The sequence below is a fragment of the Trachemys scripta genome, chromosome 6 (genome assembly GCF_013100865.1).
Source record: "Trachemys scripta elegans isolate TJP31775 chromosome 6, CAS_Tse_1.0, whole genome shotgun sequence".
Taxonomy (NCBI): domain Eukaryota; kingdom Metazoa; phylum Chordata; order Testudines; family Emydidae; genus Trachemys; species Trachemys scripta.
The window spans coordinates 96791820-96812735 of NC_048303.1; the positions used below are offsets into that span (position 1 = coordinate 96791820).

The following is a 20916-nucleotide window of genomic DNA, read 5'->3' on the forward strand; positions in this document are numbered from 1 at the left end:
AAGATTAAAACTAAAGGAGAATTAAAAAAATTATTTAGAATGAGTTTTGTAACATTTAGACTCCCTTGCAAAGATTTGAGTTTTCTGGACTAGTTACCCTATAAATCGTTAACACATGAATCATCACATTATTCACAACACTATCAAGTATTGTAAATTCCCTTGGCTTGCTAACTAACTACAGTGTATCTCCACAATCATTGACAATTAATTTCATGCTATAGGCATGAAGCTTTCAAAAACTTGCTGATATAGGGTCATTTCCTACTACTTGTAAAAAAAAAAAAAAACAAGAACTGGAGTGTCATGCTGCTAAATTTTATTAGGAAAAAAAACCCTCACTTACTATAAGTTAAATTTTTTAACACTCTGGACCTGGTGCCGATTCAATTGCAAACCTCATTGGGTTTATTTTTTTATAAAATTGTTACACGGTGTATTTAAATGTGTGGACTAATACAAGATTTACCAGAAGGCCTTTGTCACTAATTGATTTATCAAACAGTTTTGTGTATGTATGTGTGAGTGAGTGAGAGAGAAAGAGATACATAGCCAACAAAATAAATGGTATTAAAGCAGCACGGAACATGATGCCACAGGATCTGAGCTGCAGTCATTACTCACATGCAGTCCATGGATTTACTTATAAAATAGCTTCAGGATTGGGCCCATAATTAAGGGTCCTTTGGCACTGATAAACCCATATTGTTAAATTTTTAACTCAGCTAGAAAAGTTCAACAAAGGCTAAAACTAGGCTACAAAATCCTAGCCTGAAAGTGATTTTTCATATTAGCTCTAATTTAAAAAATATACAAATTGTTTTGTTCATTTTAAAATGTAAGTGTAAATTGACCAGTTCAGAACTCATAGGACACTTAAATAACTGAAATCAAATGATCAGTTCATAATATGATCCAACTATTCTTGAAATTTTAAACAAAACAATGCAAATGACTGAGATATTAAACAACAAATGCTGGTTCATGCATGACAATTCATAAGGATTTTGCACTGGCAATCAAAACTTCCGATACATATAAAAGCATCTAAATAGTTTTTGCAATCTTTTGAAAAATCTTTCTTTCGCAATATATATAATATATTTAAAAACTACCTTCTCTACTCTCTGGAAAATAATACAAGTTATACAACCTATTATAAAAGATTTTACATAAAAGAAGAAAAAAACCAGGAATTTTAAACTTAAAAAAATCTATATTTAAAGACCCATCGGGGTTGTCAGAATTGACAAAAGCTGGAAAAATCAAAGTGACACTGCCATTCTGATAATAAGTTACATCATTTTAAAATGGCAAGTTATGATGCAGTATCAGTTTTGAATTTCATAGATTTTTGTCAATGTGTTGAAAAATTAGGCCCTGATCCTTCAAAAACTTACGCACAGGCTTTACTTTATACATTGTCAGTGGTCCCATTAAATTAATCATGCACATGAGCTTTTGTGGAATCAGGATCATAGTACACTTTAAACACAATGAACTAAATTCTGCCCGATTTCCACTTGAACAACCCCACTGAAAACGAATGGTGAATAGGTTGTATGAACAGAAGCTGGCCAACCATCATCATCATTTTTGGTGAAATACTCTGACAACAAGATATAGTAGCCTGTTTCGATCACAGGGACCTGTCCTGTGCATCTGCCCTTCTAAGGAGTTAAATGTTTCAAATCACACTACAATGTTTCAAGCACTACACCTGATGTCAGATTAAATGGAGGATTTTTTAAAAAACAGAACAAAACTGATGTTCATTTCAGATTTTAATTTCTTCTATTTGGTGTTCATTTTATAACATTTTTAGTAGCCCCTTTCCAGATTTAGTGTCTAATCCTAGAAATTGGAGGATGAGGACACTCCTTATCTACCAGGTTCAGAATTTTGCTCAATCAGGCCCATAAATCTCTTTGTGGTCTGTTCCAGCAATACTTACATGCATATGTAATGTCTCATGTGACTAAAGGTAAGCACACATGTAAGTTTTTGCGGGATTGACGTCCATGTATCCTTGTTTTAGAGGATTTGATCCTGCTACATGATTGCCTCCTAACTTAATGAAAGGTGCTGAGCAACTAGCAGGATGCACTCAGGGCCGGATTTCTGACAGTATTTAGGCACCTAGTAGGATTTTTAAAAGCACCTAGGAGCCACTAGGTGCTTATTGGCATCTTTGGGCACCTAAATACCTTTACAAATTGGGCCTTCAGTAAATTGTAGTCCTGCTCTGATTTGAGGACAATGTAAAAATTCCTGACAAATTATTGTTAGTGGGTCCTTAAAGTAGGCAGTGTAACAATCTGAACCTGTACCCTTTACTCATGTGAGTAGCCCAAAATAGCCTCCTTTCAATGGAACTATTTTTATGAATAAGGATTACTCACATAAGGAAGTCTTGCAGAAACAAATCCTTAATTATGTTGCACATATACGAGACTAACATATATGTCTCAACCTGCCAGAGCCCAATTGTGGGACACCATGTAATTAGGTACAGAAGAAAAATAACAGTGTAGGAAACTTTAAATGATGTGGGATTGCCTTATTTGACCTCAATAAGTATTTGTTTTATAACCTATTTCAGTGGCATAGCATTCCTGATGTAAATAATTTACAGCAACAAAAGTATAGGACAAGGGTCTAAAATGAGGCTTATCAAAGAGAACTTTGAACAATTGACACATTACTTCAATACTAAAGAGAGAGTGAGATAAACCAACCCATATAAAAATACAAATGTATGCTGTAGTTATGGTGCAAAATGCTGTAATACTACTTTCCTAAGATGTAGTGTTTTGGGTTGTTTCTTTAGAATACCTGAAAAAAAAAAAAAAAAAAAAAAAAAAGAAGAAAACCAAACTCAAATGCATATGGTTATGGTTGCTAATGGAAAGAATCAGCTTCCCAATGGGTTCCTGACACCCAATTATGAACATCTGGAATCTTCCATCATATGTTGGTCAGTCTACATCCATGGGTCTCTCTGTACTATCATATCACTCTTCGTGTCAAACGCAACAGGCATTCTACAGTACTGTGCCAGAACAATGTCTGCATCTGTAAAAGCAACACCAAATAAACTTTATTTTTGAAAATAAAACATAGAAGCAAATGAGGCATTATAGAAGTAACACATGGTCAGAACACACATGTATTTCTTTTTCCCAGGATAAAAGATGTTGCAACCATTTATTTTATCGCTTAGTACATTTTTGGTAGCAAGATCCTTCCACTAGTTGAAGAAAAGTGGTTGAATTTCCTTGTAATGACAAGCATAAATCTACAATGATGAAGCTGTGGGGTGTGCAGTTGATGATGAATAGGGGCCCCCATGAACTGTACAGTGTGTGTATGGCTAGTACCTATCTAGAGAGATAAGGAGGATGAGGTGGTATCTTTTATTGGACCAACTTCTGGTGCTGGGAGCAGAAGAAGAGCTCTGTTGTGCTCAAAAGTTTCTCTTACTAACAGAAGTTGATCCAATAAAAGATATTATCTCACTCACCTGGTCTCTCTAATATCCTGGGACACACAGGGCTATGACAACACTACCCACATGGTATCTAATCACCTATGCAGTTCCTGCCACCCTGGCCAATTATCCTCTCTGCTGCAATGTTGTTTTGTGTGAAGCTAGTGCCTACTTCAGTCTTCACCCTATGCACTGAACAGTGTTAGGTTATTACGCTGGACAGATTAGCAACAAAGAATCCAGATGTGAAGTACTGTAGAACTCTGTGTAGCCAATGGGAGATGCTTCTTTTTGCACAGGGTGATGGTGGACTTGGAGGCCTCTACCATTTTCCCCACTGCATGAGTAATAACTGTGTCCCTCATAGCTGCATGGACTGTAGCAGCTAAAGCCAAACAAATCTGCTATCAACTCTCTCCTTTTTCCTCTGGACAAAGAAACTTAAGAAAACCCGAATAGTTTTAAAATTGCTTCTCTCCCATGGCCGAGACAGGAAAGAGTCCCCCCCCCTTCGCAGTCTACTTGCCAGAGGCATCATTCCAAACCAGGCAGGTTTTACATGCAATCTTTACGATAGCGGGGGCTGTGCCTATTCGAATCATTTAGACGCGAGTCATTCGGGGGAGTGAATCTTGCTCGATCCTTCGGAAGGGGGAACCCCCCCTGGAACCCTGAAATTAACAGATCGCCTCGCTGTCCCCGCTCCCCGAGCGCTCGCGTCTCTCGCTCCAAACAGGGCAGTGAGTCAGTCCCGTTCACATGAAAATTACGCCAGCTCCAGTGGCGCGTAAAATTGATGTGAGCTGAAAGAAGTGGGATCAGCGCGATCCTCCTTCTCTTGTCTCACCAGGGGTCCCTGCACGTTACACAAGGCCGAGCTTGTCTCTTTAAGGAGACATTGGCCCCTAATTAGTCCGCATTCCTCCTGGTGCGGGTGATATAGCAGCAGTGAGTGGCACGGGGGGGCACAGAGGCTGAGCGCATCCCTTTCCCCGTCCAAACCTCCTCTCCTGACACCACCCAGCGCACAAGATACAACAGCAGCAGCCCCAACCGCCCCACGTTACTTTGATTGACAGCTGAACAAATGTTTCCCCTGTTCGAACGCCGGCGCTAAGAAACGTCAGCGATCTCAAAGCTCCACCTCGGGCAGGGGGAAGGAGCGAGGAAATGGGGGTGTGGCCCATCGGATAGAGCAGCATGATTGGCTGCCACGCGGAGAGACGTCTGGCCCCCACGTGGGGACTCAGTCCTGAGCCGCACCCCCTCCTCAGACCCGCACGCCCATTTGTCAGCAGCGAAATGATGGGCATTAATACAGAACGGCGATTAATGTGTAGCCGCTGCTGATTGGTCGCCGGCGACGCCCTTCATGGGCGGAGCAGGAGGAGGGGTAGCTCCGTGGAGGTGGCGGGGAAGGAGGGCTCGCTTTGCCTGATGGTCGCTGCAGTCTTTTTGACTGCAATTTGCAAGGTAGGCGGAGAGAAGCCAGCCAGCTGAAACTACAGCTCCCAGGATGCCCCGCGGCCCCCTTGTCTTTCGATTGCTGTGAATATGTATCAGAATGTTAATGATTTGCTGCTGCTAAATTTGGTCAAAGAAGTCACCTCGCCAGAGCGTGTTGTTAGAGCTGCTCGGAGCGACGTTGGTGAGGCGGCTGCTGCTGCTGGCTTTGGCGATCCTGTTCTGGGGCTGCTACTTGCAAGAGTTTGCGAGGCGAGGCGAGGAGGGAAACAGCAAAGACCAGCGAACAAGAGCGCGTTTCTTCCCCCTGCCGTGTTGGAAAAAGAGGGAGGGCGGGCTGCGATCTGGTGAATGGGGAAGAGGAGAAACATCACAACAAAAGGTTACTGCACTTGAACCTTTGAAAAGCAGCGACTCTGCGCAAGGCGGAGGAAAAGCCAGGAGCAAAACCAACAACAGCTTTTTCCAACCAGGAGTTTTTCTCTCCCGACAAAGGAAAGGAGGGTGTCTCTCTCTTTTTTTTTTTTTTTTTGGACGGGATAACAATTGAGACCCATAAAAGTTTGCAGCCGGGAGACGCTGCAAGAGGGGTGTCGTGGGGGGCGGGATTCGGAAGCTGGGGCGAGTGGAGTTTGTCTTCTTCCGTTCCTCGCCGTCTAACGGGGCTGGCTCGGCTCGCGGGGGAGGAGAAACCCCCTTGGAACGGTGGGGCGCTAGGAGAGGGACCTGCCGAGCGCTGGCGGAGGCGGCGGCCCCCGAGCGCTGAGACATTGGAAGAGGGACCCGCCGGACGCTGGGGTAGCGGGTGAGGAAGCTCTAGGACACGGGGCTCTTCCGCTCGTCAGAACGCTGGGACAGGGACCGCCGGAGCTGCCGTTCCACCCGCGACCATGCCCGCTCGCGAGTGACAGCCCCTGTGGAATGTGGCAGCGGTTCCCTTCGGCCGGGGACAGAGCCGCCGCCGCCGAGCGTCCCTCCTCTTGTGTGTTCACGCGAGTCCCGCGGGCGGGGGAGTTCGGGGACAGCCGGAGACGCTCCTCAGAGCGCTAGCGCCGGGCAGCCCTTTCCTCCTCCTCCTTTGCATTATTGCGATTAAAACCAATGAACCAAGCTACTCTGGCCAAAAGCACCAACTAAATCGGTTTGGATGATTCGCGATCTGAGCAAGATGTATCCTCAAACCAGACACCCGGTGAGTAGAGACGAGGCAGGGGGGGCTGACACTTGTATGTGGCTCTTGGTTTGTTCCCCCTCCCTTAAGCCTTGGTCCCCAAAGGGGAGGGGGAGGGCTGCAACTGGGAACAATCAGCACAATACACCACACCAGCCTTTCTCCCGCTGTCCGCTTGCCTCCTGCTTGGAGAAAGCAAACGAAAAAAGGGGGAGCGGGGGGGAGAAACAATTGAGTTGTAGCCATTTTCTTATTGTTGTCTTTGGCTTTTCAGGCTCTCCGGTGTAACGATTTTGCTGCTTGTAGTTGCGATCACTCCAGTCTTTAAAAGAGTCAAAGGCAAACTAAAGAGAGAAGGAGCGAGGGGTGCCAGCTCTTAATCTGATTCTTATTATCCCCAAAGTGTATTCCTTTTCCAGCAGCTCCGCGGAGGGACCTGTGATTTCTTTCCTTCCTCTCCTCTGCCTCATCTCTCTTTCCCTCCGCCCTCCCTTCACATTCACCCCAGTTTAGCAGTAGGGTCACAGACCCCTCACCCGCTCCACGAGCCTGACAGTTTGATTACAGGGTTGGTGGATGGGGACAGATGATACAGACATGACTACAGACTTCTAATAGAGGGAGGCAAAGGTGCGGACAAGGCTGTGTATGTGCGTAAAGGGTGAGGGACTTTTATGTTTCAAAGAGGAAACACTGGTGTGTGCGTGTGTGTATGTAAAGTAGGTGAGTTTTAACAGCCTTCGTCCTTACTGCTGTGTGAGTGTCCCAGCTCCCTTAAACACACTGGGCTGGGCATGTGTGTGCGTCTCTGGGACTGGCTTAGATGGGGCATAATTGAAAACTTGTGTAATTATCATTATTTTTAGGCACCGCACCAGCCTGCTCAACCCTTTAAATTCACAATTTCCGAATCCTGCGATCGGATTAAGGAGGAGTTTCAGTTTTTACAGGCTCAGTACCACAGGTAATGATGTTTACTTTCCCTGATCCTCGTGTTTGCTTAGCTCTTGTCACTTTTTTTGTTTTGTTTGCAAAGGCGTGAACGTGTGTGGATTGCTTTTGGTGTCTTGTGGGTTGGTTTTTTTTTTTTTTTTTTTTTTTTTTTTTTGCCTTCTCCCAAGCGGAAAGGCCAGTTCCCAGCCCTGCTAGACCAGTGTCAGGAAGCCAACATTTCCACCTCTCTAGTAGTACCGGGGCTGTCTGGAGCTGTGACCATTTGAATGAGGGGGATTTCAAAATATTGTGACTGAGATTTCAAATGTCTCATTGAATATGTTGTTAAAATACTTTGTCAGAGACTCCTAAGAATCGAAGGAGAATTAATCTAAAATGTTGGTCTCCCTCCAAGTGAGTGAGACTTGTCAGGTTGGACACTCAGCCATAAATAAAAGGTCTGCAGTTGGGAGGATGAATCGACTAAGAAAATATTTTGAAGCAGGAGGCCAGAAGAATCAAATGTCAAATATTGGAAATTGGTGTTTTTTGGGGGGGAGGTTGGTCAAGCCTAGGGAAGTGACTTGGTTGTTTATGGTATTCTCTTCTCTTGACCCAGCTCCTTCATGCCTTCCCCTAAAATGTTGAGTGCTGATTACCCCACCAGCTATGCTTCCAGGTTGTCAGTTTAGCTTTTTAGGGTAGAAGAGCATTTTATTCTTCAAGTGAGGAATGACTTATCACAAGATTGTTTTGTGCACTTTTAAAAACAAAACAGCCAAAGATGGTTTTGATGTTTACTACAATGTCTATGGAATGATGTGCAAAATTTTCTTTACATCAACAGAAAAACAAATACAGAAAAGCAAACACCGCTTTTCCCTTGAAAAGACATCATTCCCTAAAAAAAGATGCTAAACTCAAAGGAACTAAACTATGTGTTTATAGGTGATTTTTAATATTATAGATACTGACCTTCATAAGAAGCATTTTCTATGAACCAGTCCTTCTTTTTTCAGCATAAGATACATTTTTGCTATATACCATATACATCTGGCTCATGAGAGGAAGATTTTGCACAATACTTGTTGTTGAAAGGGGAAACTAACAAGACTCCACCCACAAACAATAGCTCGAACTTAAATTTTTATTTATTTTTTTGCAGAAGATGACTGGAAAGGGAAGTAAATGTGTGTTCAAAAGGATGTAAAACTAGCATTATGTAGTACTCACGTTTTTTGTTTTTAAATGTCTTGAACAGTTTAAAGCTAGAATGTGAGAAGCTGGCCAGTGAGAAGACAGAGATGCAGCGACATTACGTTATGGTAAGCAAGCTGAATAACAAATTCAAATGTGTTTTGGTTTTGTGTACCAAAACAGAAATACATTCATACAGATTATGATAATATCACTGCTATAGATGAGTTTACACTAATGTTTCCGATATAAACCCTTACTTTCAGGGCATTTATAACCTACTTTAGAAATTCGTTTCTCCTTCAAATTTGCCTTTCAGTATTTAAGTATATGGGAATACTAACAGGAAACCTGTTAAAGACATACCCGAATTAATAGGCATACCTTTTGCTGCTCTTTTTTGTTTTACTTCCCACTCCTGTCATTTGTCCATAATGTGATTTTTAGGTCAATCCTTTTTTTTTATTTATTTATTTTTCCTGAAGGGACAGAACCAAGAATTTCAGAAGCCTTAGGTCTTTGAAAAAATATTGCTTGTGAGCTGTTTGTTCATATTGTCAGTGATCTGAGCTGTTTAAAAAAAAAAAATTCTCCCATAGTTGTAGTCTGAATGGGTAAATAACTTGCATATAAAGAAGGCTCTAAATACATAATTCCATGATGGATCACGACTACAGCAAAGGAGCTGTTTCTGTCTGCTTTCTTGTACGTCTGAGGGAATAGTTGTTTTCCATGTGTACTTGGCCTATAACACAAATATTTACAACAAGGGTAAATAACCTTAAAACCTACATTTACCAAAAGCCACAAGCATTTAGTTAAGTCTCACATTTTGTCCTTCCCATGCCTGATGTGCCTACGTACTGGAGCACATATGTTACTGACATCACACGCTGAACTGAGCTCCCCGCGATACTGAGACACAACAGGAGATGTTAAAAATGGAATGTCTGCTTTAATTCTGAATTTCCTTGCTCTTTTATTGTTTTGCAACCCGTTTATTACATTTTAGCATTTTGTGTTATTAGTTTAAAATGTTGTATAAATAGGCTGCACAATGTTGCTGATTTATGTGCCTGTCTGGTTTCTAGCACTTTAGGCATTTTTTTGCATCTTTAATGTGTACTAGGGTACAAAATTTAGAGCCTTTTCCATATATTTTTTTCATCACTTCTCATCTTTGACTCTGATTGTCAGGTGTTTTTGGTGTTGTGGTGTGGGTTTTTTTTTTTTTTTTTTGTGTGTGTCTGTTCCTTATAAATTTGACATGGAGCAATGTAGAGCTAAAAGCAGAGGGAAAAGTAAGATGTTGGGGAAATTCCCATTCTAATTTTGGGAGGTTGTAAATACTGGTACATTTTTTTTGTTTTGTTTTGTTTTGTTTTTTTTGTTTTAGGTATATAATATGCTATTATAGCTGCCATTCAAACTGAATATTGGAAGCAGTTGTATGATTACAGGGTCTAACAGAATCAATCTTTCCTTTTTTCTTAGTATTACGAGATGTCCTATGGGTTGAATATAGAGATGCATAAACAGGTATGCAAACATTTCACTCTGTATGAGAAAGTTACATCAGTCTAATTTTTAATAGGAATCTATGTTCTGTGACTTTGTTCAATTGCACGTTTAAGTGGCTGAATATTTTTTGTGCACTGTGGCGCTCTGGTACCTCACTGATGGGTTCAGTATAAGAACTTAGAGAGGTTATTGTGTCTGTACCTAATCGTGCATTATTTCCACATGAATAAGAAGCCTGATTCTGTTATACATACTCACATAGTCTCATTGTAGTAAATGGGACTACTTTTGTGAGCTGGGATTATGTGCATGAGTAAGGATTTGTGAGTAGGGTTTGTAGGATCAGAGCTATCTAAATTCAGAGCTTTGATTTTTAGGCACATTTATACTTTTTGGAGCCAAATTTACGTTCTGAACATTAGGTATCAAGGCAAAAGGCAGTATAGTCTGCATATGGAAAAGGGACCATTATCTTTAAACAGTGAAACTGGAATGGGAGGAAATTAAAATGGGTTGACACAAGAAATGGATGCAAAACCACATACTGGTCCCTTGAGACTACTTAATTGGACCTTAATACAGAAATTGTGTCCATTAGTTCCCAAAACTCTACAGGGTAAATGAGCTTACTATGAGGATGTTAGAGTCAACTCTGTGCCTTGAAATCTAACAGCTAGGCCAAGATTAGCATCATGGTGTAAATCAGATTATTTATTTATTTATTTATTTAAATTCATTTAAGTTTGGGCTTCAACCCTGTATGGAAGAGAATGAAACCAACACCTGACTTCCATTTTCTAGAGTGAAAAGTACTTGCTTGGTATTTACACAGAAGTTTTCTAAAATGAATTGCTATTATTAATTTGCAAGTCTTGCTGGATAATGTAAGCAACAGAATGGAATGGATGGGAGAAGAAATAGAAATTTGTACAAACCAATTTTAAAAATGTTCAAAGTGTGGGATTTTAAACTTTATTTTGAGTTGTGGAAATTTTGATTTCTTTATCTTGTTGGAAGCTGTCAGATACTGGTTAAGTAGTTAAATACTGTTTATTTTTGTTTTACATTAGCATCCTGAGGCACCAGTTATGATCAGGGCCAAACCATAGTAGGCACTGTACATCACAAACACAAAGAAAGAGAGTCCTGGACTCAAGGGGTTCTCAGTCCAAGGTTCCAGTCCTGCAAAGATATGTGCATGTATATAACATTTAGACATGTGAGTAGTCCTGTTAAACTTGGTAGTATTGGTCACATAAGTGAGCTTAAGCACATGTGTAATTCTGCAGGATCAGGACCTAATTTAATTTAAGACTAAATAAGTGAATGTAACAAACACTTGAAAGGAATAGGGGGCATATGGAGGACCAGGGTAACAGTGATGAGTTTATATGGGCCTTATCCAAAGTTCATTTAAATCAGTGGAAAGACTCCCATTGACTTCCTCAGGGTTTGGATCTGCTCCTCAATGCACAGCTAGGTGGTTTCGAGTAAAATTTTTAAAAAATAAATTAGGAATCCAAAATCACTTGGCCACAGGCATTCCAAGATAACCATTGCAGCCAAACATTGTTGAGAAATCAACAAAGTATCTAGAAATACAAAGGATTTAAATGTGTGTGCACTTAAACCTATATACATTTTGCAAAACCAGCCAAGATCTAAAGTCAGTAATAAATAAGTCATAGAATTAAGTAATAAAAGTCATAAGTAATAAAGTCCTAGAATTAAAAACAAAAAATGGATTTTTTTTATAAGTACACCTCTACCCCAATATAACGCTGTCCTCAGACGCCAAAAAATCTTACCACGTTATATCAAATTTGCTTTGATCTGCCAGAGTGCGCAGCCCTGCCCCCTGGAGCGCTGTTTTACCACGTTATATCCGAATTCCAGTTATATCTGGTTGCGTTATATCGGGTAAAGGTGTATTCCATTTCAGAAACTAGATACTGTTACGGTGCTGGGAACTTTCACAGTATTCTGAAGAAATTATACATTTATGTGGGGCTTACGAAGGACTGAATTTAATTAAAATACAATTTTTCCATTGTCATTTTTATTTAGATTAGTAACATAGGCCCAGATTCACAAAGGTATTTAGGCTCCTCTAAATGAAGCTAGGAGCCTAAATACTTTTATGGATCTGGGCTGTTAATGCTGCACCCAAAACACTTTAATACTTTATCAAATGCTGGTGACTCAAATGAATTACAGCTAAGAAACTTATTCGCTATCATGCTGAAATCTTATCTCTGTGTCTTACATGGCTTCTGTTGTTCTGTCGTTGTGCTGGCTTCTTTTCTTTTTTGTCCTCCAACATGAAATCTTATAACTAATGTAACAGCATTTCTCTTCTTTTCTCCTGTTGGTGTAGCAACCACAAAATATTTCCTGTCTTTCCCTATAACTGTAATAGTAAGACCCAGTTTCTCATAGTAATCCCTGATAGTCTTTCCTATACTGTGTGTGAAGTACTTGCAGGCTTCCACCTTCAATTTTCCTTTCCTCCTCCCCCAATCTTCAAATTCTACATAGTTGAAATTGAGCAATTCCCCTCTACTTGCCGCTCCCCCCCTTTTTTTTGCTTTCTAAATTCAATTATATCAAAAATCCCGAGGGCAGTTTATCACATTATGAAATACAGACAGCCCTGCAAACCACCTACTTATTATATTTTCTTTCTTTCCCCCCCCCCCTTAAGCACAGAGGCATATCTGTCTTTATTTGTTTTCCTAGGCAGACAGCCTTGGTTCCTCTTAGCTTCTTTTCCAGATGTACTCACTGGATGCCCTTGTAATGGAAAGCAGGCAATAATGCAGTGAAGTTGCCCTGCGGCGTAATTGGGCCTAGTTCTCAAGATCAGGTTAGGCTTATTCACTTATTAGATTTGCGTCTCAGAGGGTTCAAGAATAGGACTCCCTGGAGTCCTTGGAAGTACCCTAGTAATTGGTGGCCCTGATATTTGAAACCTTTGTGTATTTTCCTGTTAAAGCTTCTGTTCTTCTTGGCTGCTCCCAGCCACAGAGTATTTATTTTTAGAGAAATCTTTCATTGGAACAGAAAATGATGGCTGTGATGGAGTCATGACTCTGACTTAGCAAATTGATAGAAGGATAAACACACACAGCAGTGACAGTGTGGGTGCATGTGTGATGGGGAGGGGGGAGTGATAGTTTTTTCTCCCACCCCTCTTGTGATGCTCATCATCAGTCATCCTGTGTTGATTTTGATAGAAGACTATTAAAGTGAAACCTATGGGGAATTCGTCATTCTGAAAGGAAAGCTAATGTAATTAGTACCAATTAAAGTACATTTAGTAAATTGGATTTAATCTTAATTAAGCCTGCATAATGTTGCCAATTTTTAACAATTATGTTTGAGAACATAATTAATTTAAATTTTGGTAACTGAGTAAATAGCATTAGACTGGTAGAATTAGTCATTTTTTATATTAAAATATATATATATATATTTTAAGAGAAGTGTGGGGTAGGTTGTGACATGTGGCATTAAAGACTAAAATAGTAGCCTAATTTCTGGTAATCTCTACTAGGATCAATAGAGCGAGCAGACAAATTTAGAAGACAGCAGAAAATTTAGAAAGGGTTGTGGATTGTAATATGAAACAATGCTTCCCTACACCCTTAAGCCCTAGTAATAAAGGTGGAAAATGGAGTATGACTTGAAAATGTCTGTTTCTTGCTAAACTGTCTTATCATGAATTCTTTAAAAAAGTTAAGGAAGTGGTTGTGGGTATCAATTGATGTGCTGTTCCTGACTCTTAATTTTGTGCTGGTATTTACTGGTCATCTGATCTAATATTTAGAATTAGGGTTTTTTAATCACATGGCCAAGAGTTCATTTAAATTGCTGTAATCAGACACTAATTCTGATGGCTTTAATCCAATATTAGTGATTATCATTTAAATTAGTATCCGTATAGCTAAATATTTAGCTATAGACAGCAAACATTTATGAATGGGACTGATGGGGAAGATTAACTAGGGTAAAAATATCTCATCTCATTTTGAGTATGTTTTTAGAGATATTAAATGTAAAAGGTGTTGCCTTTGTTATATTTCTGCTGTTTAAAAGGAATTCTCAGGGAAAAATTGTGACATCACAATATTTAAAAAAAAATCTCTCAAGAAGCTGGGTATTAAAAATAATAATAATCAGTTTCATTTATATTTTAAGTCTTCTCCTCCCCCCCCGCCCCAATTTCACTCCAATCCATGTAAATTTTATTAGAAGACTTGGGCAACAACCTTTTGAGTGCTGCTAAAATATTAATTGAATAGAAATGAAAGGGCTCTACTAGCTGATGGGATATCATAATCATAGCTGCAGTAGTCGATGGTAAATGATGATAAATGACATTAGGAACCTTTTAGCAAACTGTAATAACTACAAGAAGGGAAGCAGTATGGATTTGCATTATATCTGATACCCTCTAGTACCAAGTGGATTGCCAATACTGCTTGTTTAGCATTTTCTAAGGGCAATAGGATATTGATTTCTGACTTACAAGGAACAGCTCTATTTTCACCATTGAAAAGTATTGCAGGTTGTTAAGAAGAAATTGACTTGAAGAGGCCTGACTGCTGCCCATCATGGAGCAAATAAAGCAAAACTGCCGAAGCATGGTGGAGCAGTGAGATGGGGCCTTCAGCAATTTGTTGCTATTAATTTACCATGCTTGACAGCAAATCAATCGGCATCTGCTGGAGAAAATGCTGTCCAGGGCAGATAAAAGGCCCTGTGTGGTACAGGGAATAGACTGGATTGGCCAAACGGAGGCTGCAGTTAATGTGTAAATAAGTGAAATCAAGGCCACTGTTGCAGAGAAAGCTGTTTTTAATTAGGTTGGGGCTTTATAGTGAGCTATTTAAGAAAGTAGTATAGAGCTTGGAGAGTAAGAGGAGATTTATTGTTAACTGAATTAATATATGGCTTGTATGACATCCCAGCCTTGAGTCTGCTTGCTTCTTGCACCTTAGCAAATTATTTTGGTAAAAGGGTAAAGATGAGAATCAATTTGTTTAATTTAGGGCTAAGTTGTGACTATTTTTTTTCATCTTCATGGCCATAAAATGTATATATCACTGAAAATTGTTTTGTATATATGCTGCATATATAACAGGAAAGTATTCATTTTTAAGGCAGGGGATTGGGGGTGTGTGTGTGTACACACAGGTTAACTTTTTCCTAAGTAAGTAATATATATATATATATAATATTGTGTGTGTGTGTGTGTGTATATGTACGCGCACACACACATTATATAACTTAGGAAAAAGTTAGCCTGTGGTTGAATATATATTGTCTCTCATTTGAAGAATAGCTGGAGAACCATCTAAAATTACACTTGCTAAATTTGCTCTCCATTATAAACAGTAGGAAAGATTTAATAGAGATACAAGCAGTGGGTAGTCAGAATTGAGCTGGAAAACTTCAAAATAAGAGATTAGAAGTAAAATTTTGAAGATTGCAGTATTGCACAATGCTGTTAAGGGAGAAAAGCCTACTTGTGGCTTTTCCATTAAAGTTTCAAAATATAAAAAGTGGATTGACAAATCTGTTTGACAACCAAACCTTATCTGTCCTAGTTTAAGTTTATTCAGCCTACTCCGTGAAGCCAGTTTAGTTAAATAGCTCACCCACCTATTTGGATAAGAAGTTTAGAAATCTGTAATACTCTGGAATTAAAACAAAAAAATCCTTCACCCTATCTGCCAAGTCTTGGGGTTGGTGGGTAGGGAACCTTTCTTAAACATGTCCTTTGACAAAATAGATGTTGCACTATCCTCCTCTGGTAGGAACCTGTTAGTGAAAAGTTTGCCCTTTGCTACACCAGAAGAACATGTGTTTTAAGGCAAGTGCTTGTGTTTCATCATGGTCTTTTCATTGATAAGGAAAGAAAAACACAACAACAAATTAAGTATCTTGGTGTTCAGACAGATGTTTAAGACACAGGAAACAGTATAAAACATGCTGAACAAACTTTTAAATTAAGAAACATGTTTTGTTTTTACTGTCAGCAAGGCATTACTCTGTAGTGCTTAAACATAAAAGCATTCTTTTCTCTTGTAAGGATGCTGATTTGCTTTAATGCTGCCTCATTTTTTGTGTGGGGTGGGAAGCGGGAAGGGGAAGTTGGTAGTGAGTCCTAGCATTAGGTTGTCTAACACTTTTATAATAGATTCTTGCAATCTTTTTTTGAGAAGTTCTAACACCTCCATTGTTTGGAGCAGGCACTAGGAACATCAGGGAGAAGAGGCCCTGCTCTACTCAAAGGCTTTCTTTGCTGTATGCAATTCCATTCAGCTTTATTTGAGTTATAAACTGTTAAAGACTGCCCTTTCACACGTGTTGCTTGTAGTCTCTGGGAAAATGTTGGTATCCAAACTAAGAACTGAACATGAACATTCTAAACAGCCAGATTCATTTTACTGCTGCCATTGCAGGTTGAAAATCACTGCTTTACAGGGAACACCTGGGAGCTTCAGAGCAGGTATAACAGTGAAGGTGGGTGTGAGCTGGGCTGGGCAAGGTTGTCCACTTCCCAGGGGGGCACCACACAGGGCAAGAACCGTCCATCTTCAGATCCTCATTCAGTGCACAGAGTAGACACACAAGGGGGCATAATTAAGGTTGCACAAGCAACTGTAAATCTGACACTGTAAAACTTGTTGTATACTTGAGCTCAACTTTCCTGGTACGTGATGCTTTGTGTTGTGTTTGTGTAGTTTATATATAAAATCTCCAATTTTTTTTAGATTGTAAGCCCCGCAGGGCAGGGATTTTTGTTTTCCTTTTTGTTTTGTACAAAGAGGAGCACACTCTTATTGCTCAGTATATACATGTGCCAGTTGACTAGGTTAAGTAAAACAAACTAGTGACTTTTCTTTACTTAAATACCAAAGCATATATAATGCTCAGTTTCTGGTTATAGAGTACCCAGACTCAATTTAGTTTTGTTTTATGTTTTAGGTATCTCACTTGCTGGTGGGATATACTTAAATATTGTGTAAAATAATTGAGAATAGGTAGATTGTCACTATGATCTGATTGTGATCATTACAGAAATCACTTTTGTTAATTCCACAGATTGAGCACCTCTACTGTCATTGGGTCCCAGAAAGTCCTCTCATCCGTGAGGTGATAGATGTGAGGGGATTAGAAGAAAGATAACTGATACTTGTTAACTAGCATAATTACCTTATTTTGTGACTGAATAAATAGCCTCAACTAATCTTATTTTAGAAGAGACCGAATCATAGGAATGTAGTGCTGGAAGGAACCTAAAGAAGTCATCAAGTCCAGCACCTGTTCTTAAATCCTCCAATGATGGGGATTCTACAGTCTCTCTTGGAAGCCTATTTCAGAGCTTAACTACCCTTATAGTTAGGGGAAAAAAATCCTAATAGCTAACCTAAATTCCCCTTGCGGCAGATTAAGCCCATTATTTCTTGTCCTACCACCAGTGGACATGGAGGTCAATTCCCTGTCTATTTTGTAACAGCCCTTCATGTATTTGAAGACTATTATCAGGTCACACCCCCCTCAGTTGTCTTTCTCTGGACTAAACATGACTAGTCCTTTAAACCTTTCCTCAGAGGTCAGGTTTTCTAAACTTTTTATCATTTTTGTTGCTCTCCTTGTATCTCTCCAGTTTGTCCACATACTTAGTAAAGTGTGGCACCCAGAATTGGATATAGTACTCCAGCGAGAGAAACAGTGCAGTTACTTCCTATGTCGTAATGATACTCCAGCCCAGAATATTAGCGTGCTTTTTTTTTTTTTTTTGCAACTGCATCACATTGTCGACTCATTCCATTTGTAACCCATTATAACCCCAGTTCCTTTTCAGTAGTATTAGAACCAGTTATTCCCTATTTTGTAGCTGTTCATTTGATTTTTCCTTTGTAAATGTAGTACTTTGCTTTTGTCTTTATTGAATTTCATCTTACGGATTTCAGACCACTTCTCCAATTTGTCAAGGTCATGTTTAATTCTCATCCTGCTTCCAAAATGCTTGCAACCCCTCCCATCTTGGTGTTAGCTGCAGATTTTATAAGCATACTGTCCACTCCGTTATCCAAGTCATTAATGAAAATACTGAATAGTACCGTACCCTGGACTGACCACTGTGGGACCCCCCCCTCCCCTTTTGGCAGTGAAACATTGATGACTGTTTTTTGAGTATGGTCTTCCTTCCTTATAGTCATTTAATCTAGACCACGTTTCCCTAATTTGCATATGAGAAAGTCATGTGGGACTTCGTCAAAAGCCTTACTAAAGCAAGGTACATTAAGTCTTCTGCTTCCCCCATCCACTAGGCCAATAACCCCATTAGATTGGTTTGGCATGATTTGTTCTTGACAAATCCATACTGGCTATTCCTCATAACCCTATTAACTGGAAAAATAATGGAACACATTATTAAACAATCATCAAAATTAGGCTGACTGCTCTATTATGAACTAAAAAGTAAACATCACAACTTAAATTTTGAAAGAATAAAGCATTTTGCAGAATAACTTTTGTATTGTTTTTTCACTGATTCAAAGCCACTTTCATGGTAACCCTATTTTCTTGAACTTGAAATATAAATTATTTAAAATTAGTTGTGGCACACACACACTGTGTAAGTTCTTCAGTATTGTGTGAAGGATTCCAGTAAAATAGAAGAAGCAACTGTTTAACTTTTATTAATTTAATTTATTTAAAATGTGTATGTAATTGAATATGTCACAAGTAGTAAGCAGAGCTTTAAATAGTTTTTGTTTGTTCTGAGGGTGAGATTTAGACCTCTTGGAGTTATCTTTCCAGGCTGAGGAAAGATGCATAATTTTTTAGCTTGGAAAACTAATGGGATGTTATTGCTGAGATGTTTAAATACACAATTGTGTCAGGCAAGTCAAAATTACAGTCCCCACACTAAACTTGAATTGATCCCTTTTAGGCTATGCATCTGTATGGTATACACTATTGACCAATGTTAAAGAATCATGAGTCAAGCCCAAAAAATTAAGATGTTTTTTTTTTTTTTTTTTTTTTTAATCTTAAGATTAAAGCCAATTAAGTTTGACTTTGTTTTATTTGCCTTCTGGTTTTTGAGCTTTCAGGTTGCACTTAGCTCACATTTTCAAGCTTTTTCTCTAAGAATCTCATGAATTCCATTTGTGTTTAGTAGGCAGAGGTTTTAATTAAAACATCAAATTTTGTAAGATTCACAATAAAATCATGAGAGTTGGCAACACTGGGTATGTGCTGTTAAGATATAAGTAAACTGCTGTCATTATTTCTTGTACTTCGAAAACACGTGAGGCTTTAGTCATTTAAGAAAAGAAACCTTTTAAAATATTTGTTTTACTATTTCTTGTTCACTCCTGTACTGCAAATGGTTTTATATCTTGTGCTACCATGACATTCTCCACAGTTCTGCTTTCAATGGTAGAAAGAAGCATGCACAGCATGCTTGGTAAGGTACTATATCTTAGCTTCTTCCTGATGCCTTCCCTAAATGGGCTCTCGGCAGGATTTCATCCAGCCAAAGATTTTTGACATTTGTTGGACTGTATTCAACTTCTTCAAAGGAGAAAAACCTGTTACTCTTGTGTTTTGGGATGTGGAACATTGGCAATGAAAATTTGTGTTTGTTTTCTTGTATTTGCTTAAAACCTCCCTAGAGTATCTCACACTTGAGCAGAAGTCTGAGTATCCCATTCAACCGTCTGCATAATAATGTCCTGCCACCAAATTCAGTTTTTGGCTTGCATGGTGTAGCAGGGCTGCCTGGGTGTGTGTGTGTGGGGGGGTGCGCAAGTGGAGCAATTTGCCCCAGGCCCCATAAAATATAGTATTCTATAGTATTACAACATTTTTTATGTAAGGGGCCCCCGAAATTGCTTTGCCCCAGGCCCCCTGAATCTTCTGGGCGACCCTGCGGTGTAGTGTGCTTGTTCTCTGAAAGTATTTGTTTTTTAAAAATAGTCCTTTCATCCCTCTTAGAACAAACACAATAAACCTCTAACTTATTTACCATGTACCTCTGTGACTGAATTCCCCTTTTGACTGGATTTCCCGAGTGTCTATATTGCCTCTTACCCACTGCCTGTCTATGGAAGAATTTGAAAATGCAAAAAAAAAAAAAAAACCCCAAACAGGAACTTCCAACACCAGCATAAAAACCTGGGAGCAATAAGTAGTTAATAGCACTCTAGCACCCCCTTGAATCACCAGAATAGCATATAAGGAATATGGTAATACTGCTTTTAATCCATCACCTGTTTTTTCAGCTGCATCCATAGCTAGTGATGCAGATTTACTGTCTTGGAAAGGCATTTTTTGAAAGCAGAGGGATCCCTTTCCCCTTCTCAGAGTTTGAACCCAGAATCAACAAATCAAAATACAAGAGGGCCAACATATGCTTTCTGCAAAGACTTAATAAAACATTTTGGTACTTTGTAGTCAGTGACAGCCAAAGCTATTTAGAATTTAATACTGGAGAGGGATCCAAAGGCAGAGTGTGGAGGGAGGGAGAGGGGAGCCGCTCTAGTCCATATCTGCTGTGTAATTGAGACAGAAGGCTTCCTGAAAAGTAATTGTGGTGTGGCTGGGTGTGTGATGACATCAGAGAAGGGGAAATGGGGACTGAACTCCAAGGCCACTAAGCCTCCATAGCACTGTGCTCTTTTGCATAGATAAATTGTAAGATAAGGGAGATCATGGTGTACTAATTTCTCTACTCAGCAGGTCTGAGCCACTCTGAATGTCCTTCTTCCCCACAGTCACTTGCTGGTTGTAACCACGATTGTTTTACTAACATAATTGTGTTTTTAAAATTAATCACAACTATTGTTGGAATGACTGCATAGCTTGGAGTTGAGGGGGGAGAAGAATTTTGATCTTTCATGTCCTAGGGCATCTTTGATTCACTGTAATAAAGATTTAACTTTTTCAGAACTTGAGCAGTATTTTAAACACAGATAGCTTGGGAGTGGACTTTAGACTTAAAATTCCTGGTGGTTAGCCCATCTATCTCATTTATCTTTGCTTAGTGCTTGAGGAATTGCTCCTGAATCCTGTTTAACAATTGCTTTCCATTTTAACTGCTTCTCAGAAAGGGGAG

General features: G+C 39.4%; 1 protein-coding gene across 9 annotated transcripts in view; it reads left to right on the plus strand.

Moving 5' to 3' along the window:
• The first annotated feature begins 5030 nt into the window (after positions 1-5030).
• TLE4 (TLE family member 4, transcriptional corepressor) overlaps positions 5031-20916 on the plus strand; it is a 125515-nt gene continuing 109629 nt past the window's right edge. For 4 of the 9 annotated variants that reach the window (XM_034773528.1, XM_034773529.1, XM_034773531.1 and 1 more), the window contains exons 1-4: positions 5031-6146; positions 6992-7089; positions 8320-8383; positions 9750-9794. In XM_034773528.1, coding sequence (XP_034629419.1) covers positions 6102-6146; positions 6992-7089; positions 8320-8383; positions 9750-9794 — 252 coding nt within the window. In that variant the 5' untranslated portion in view covers positions 5031-6101. The remainder of the gene's footprint in view (positions 6147-6991; positions 7090-8319; positions 8384-9749; positions 9795-20916) is intronic. The other 5 variants (XM_034773535.1, XM_034773536.1, XM_034773537.1 and 2 more) reach the window with 2 other exon arrangements.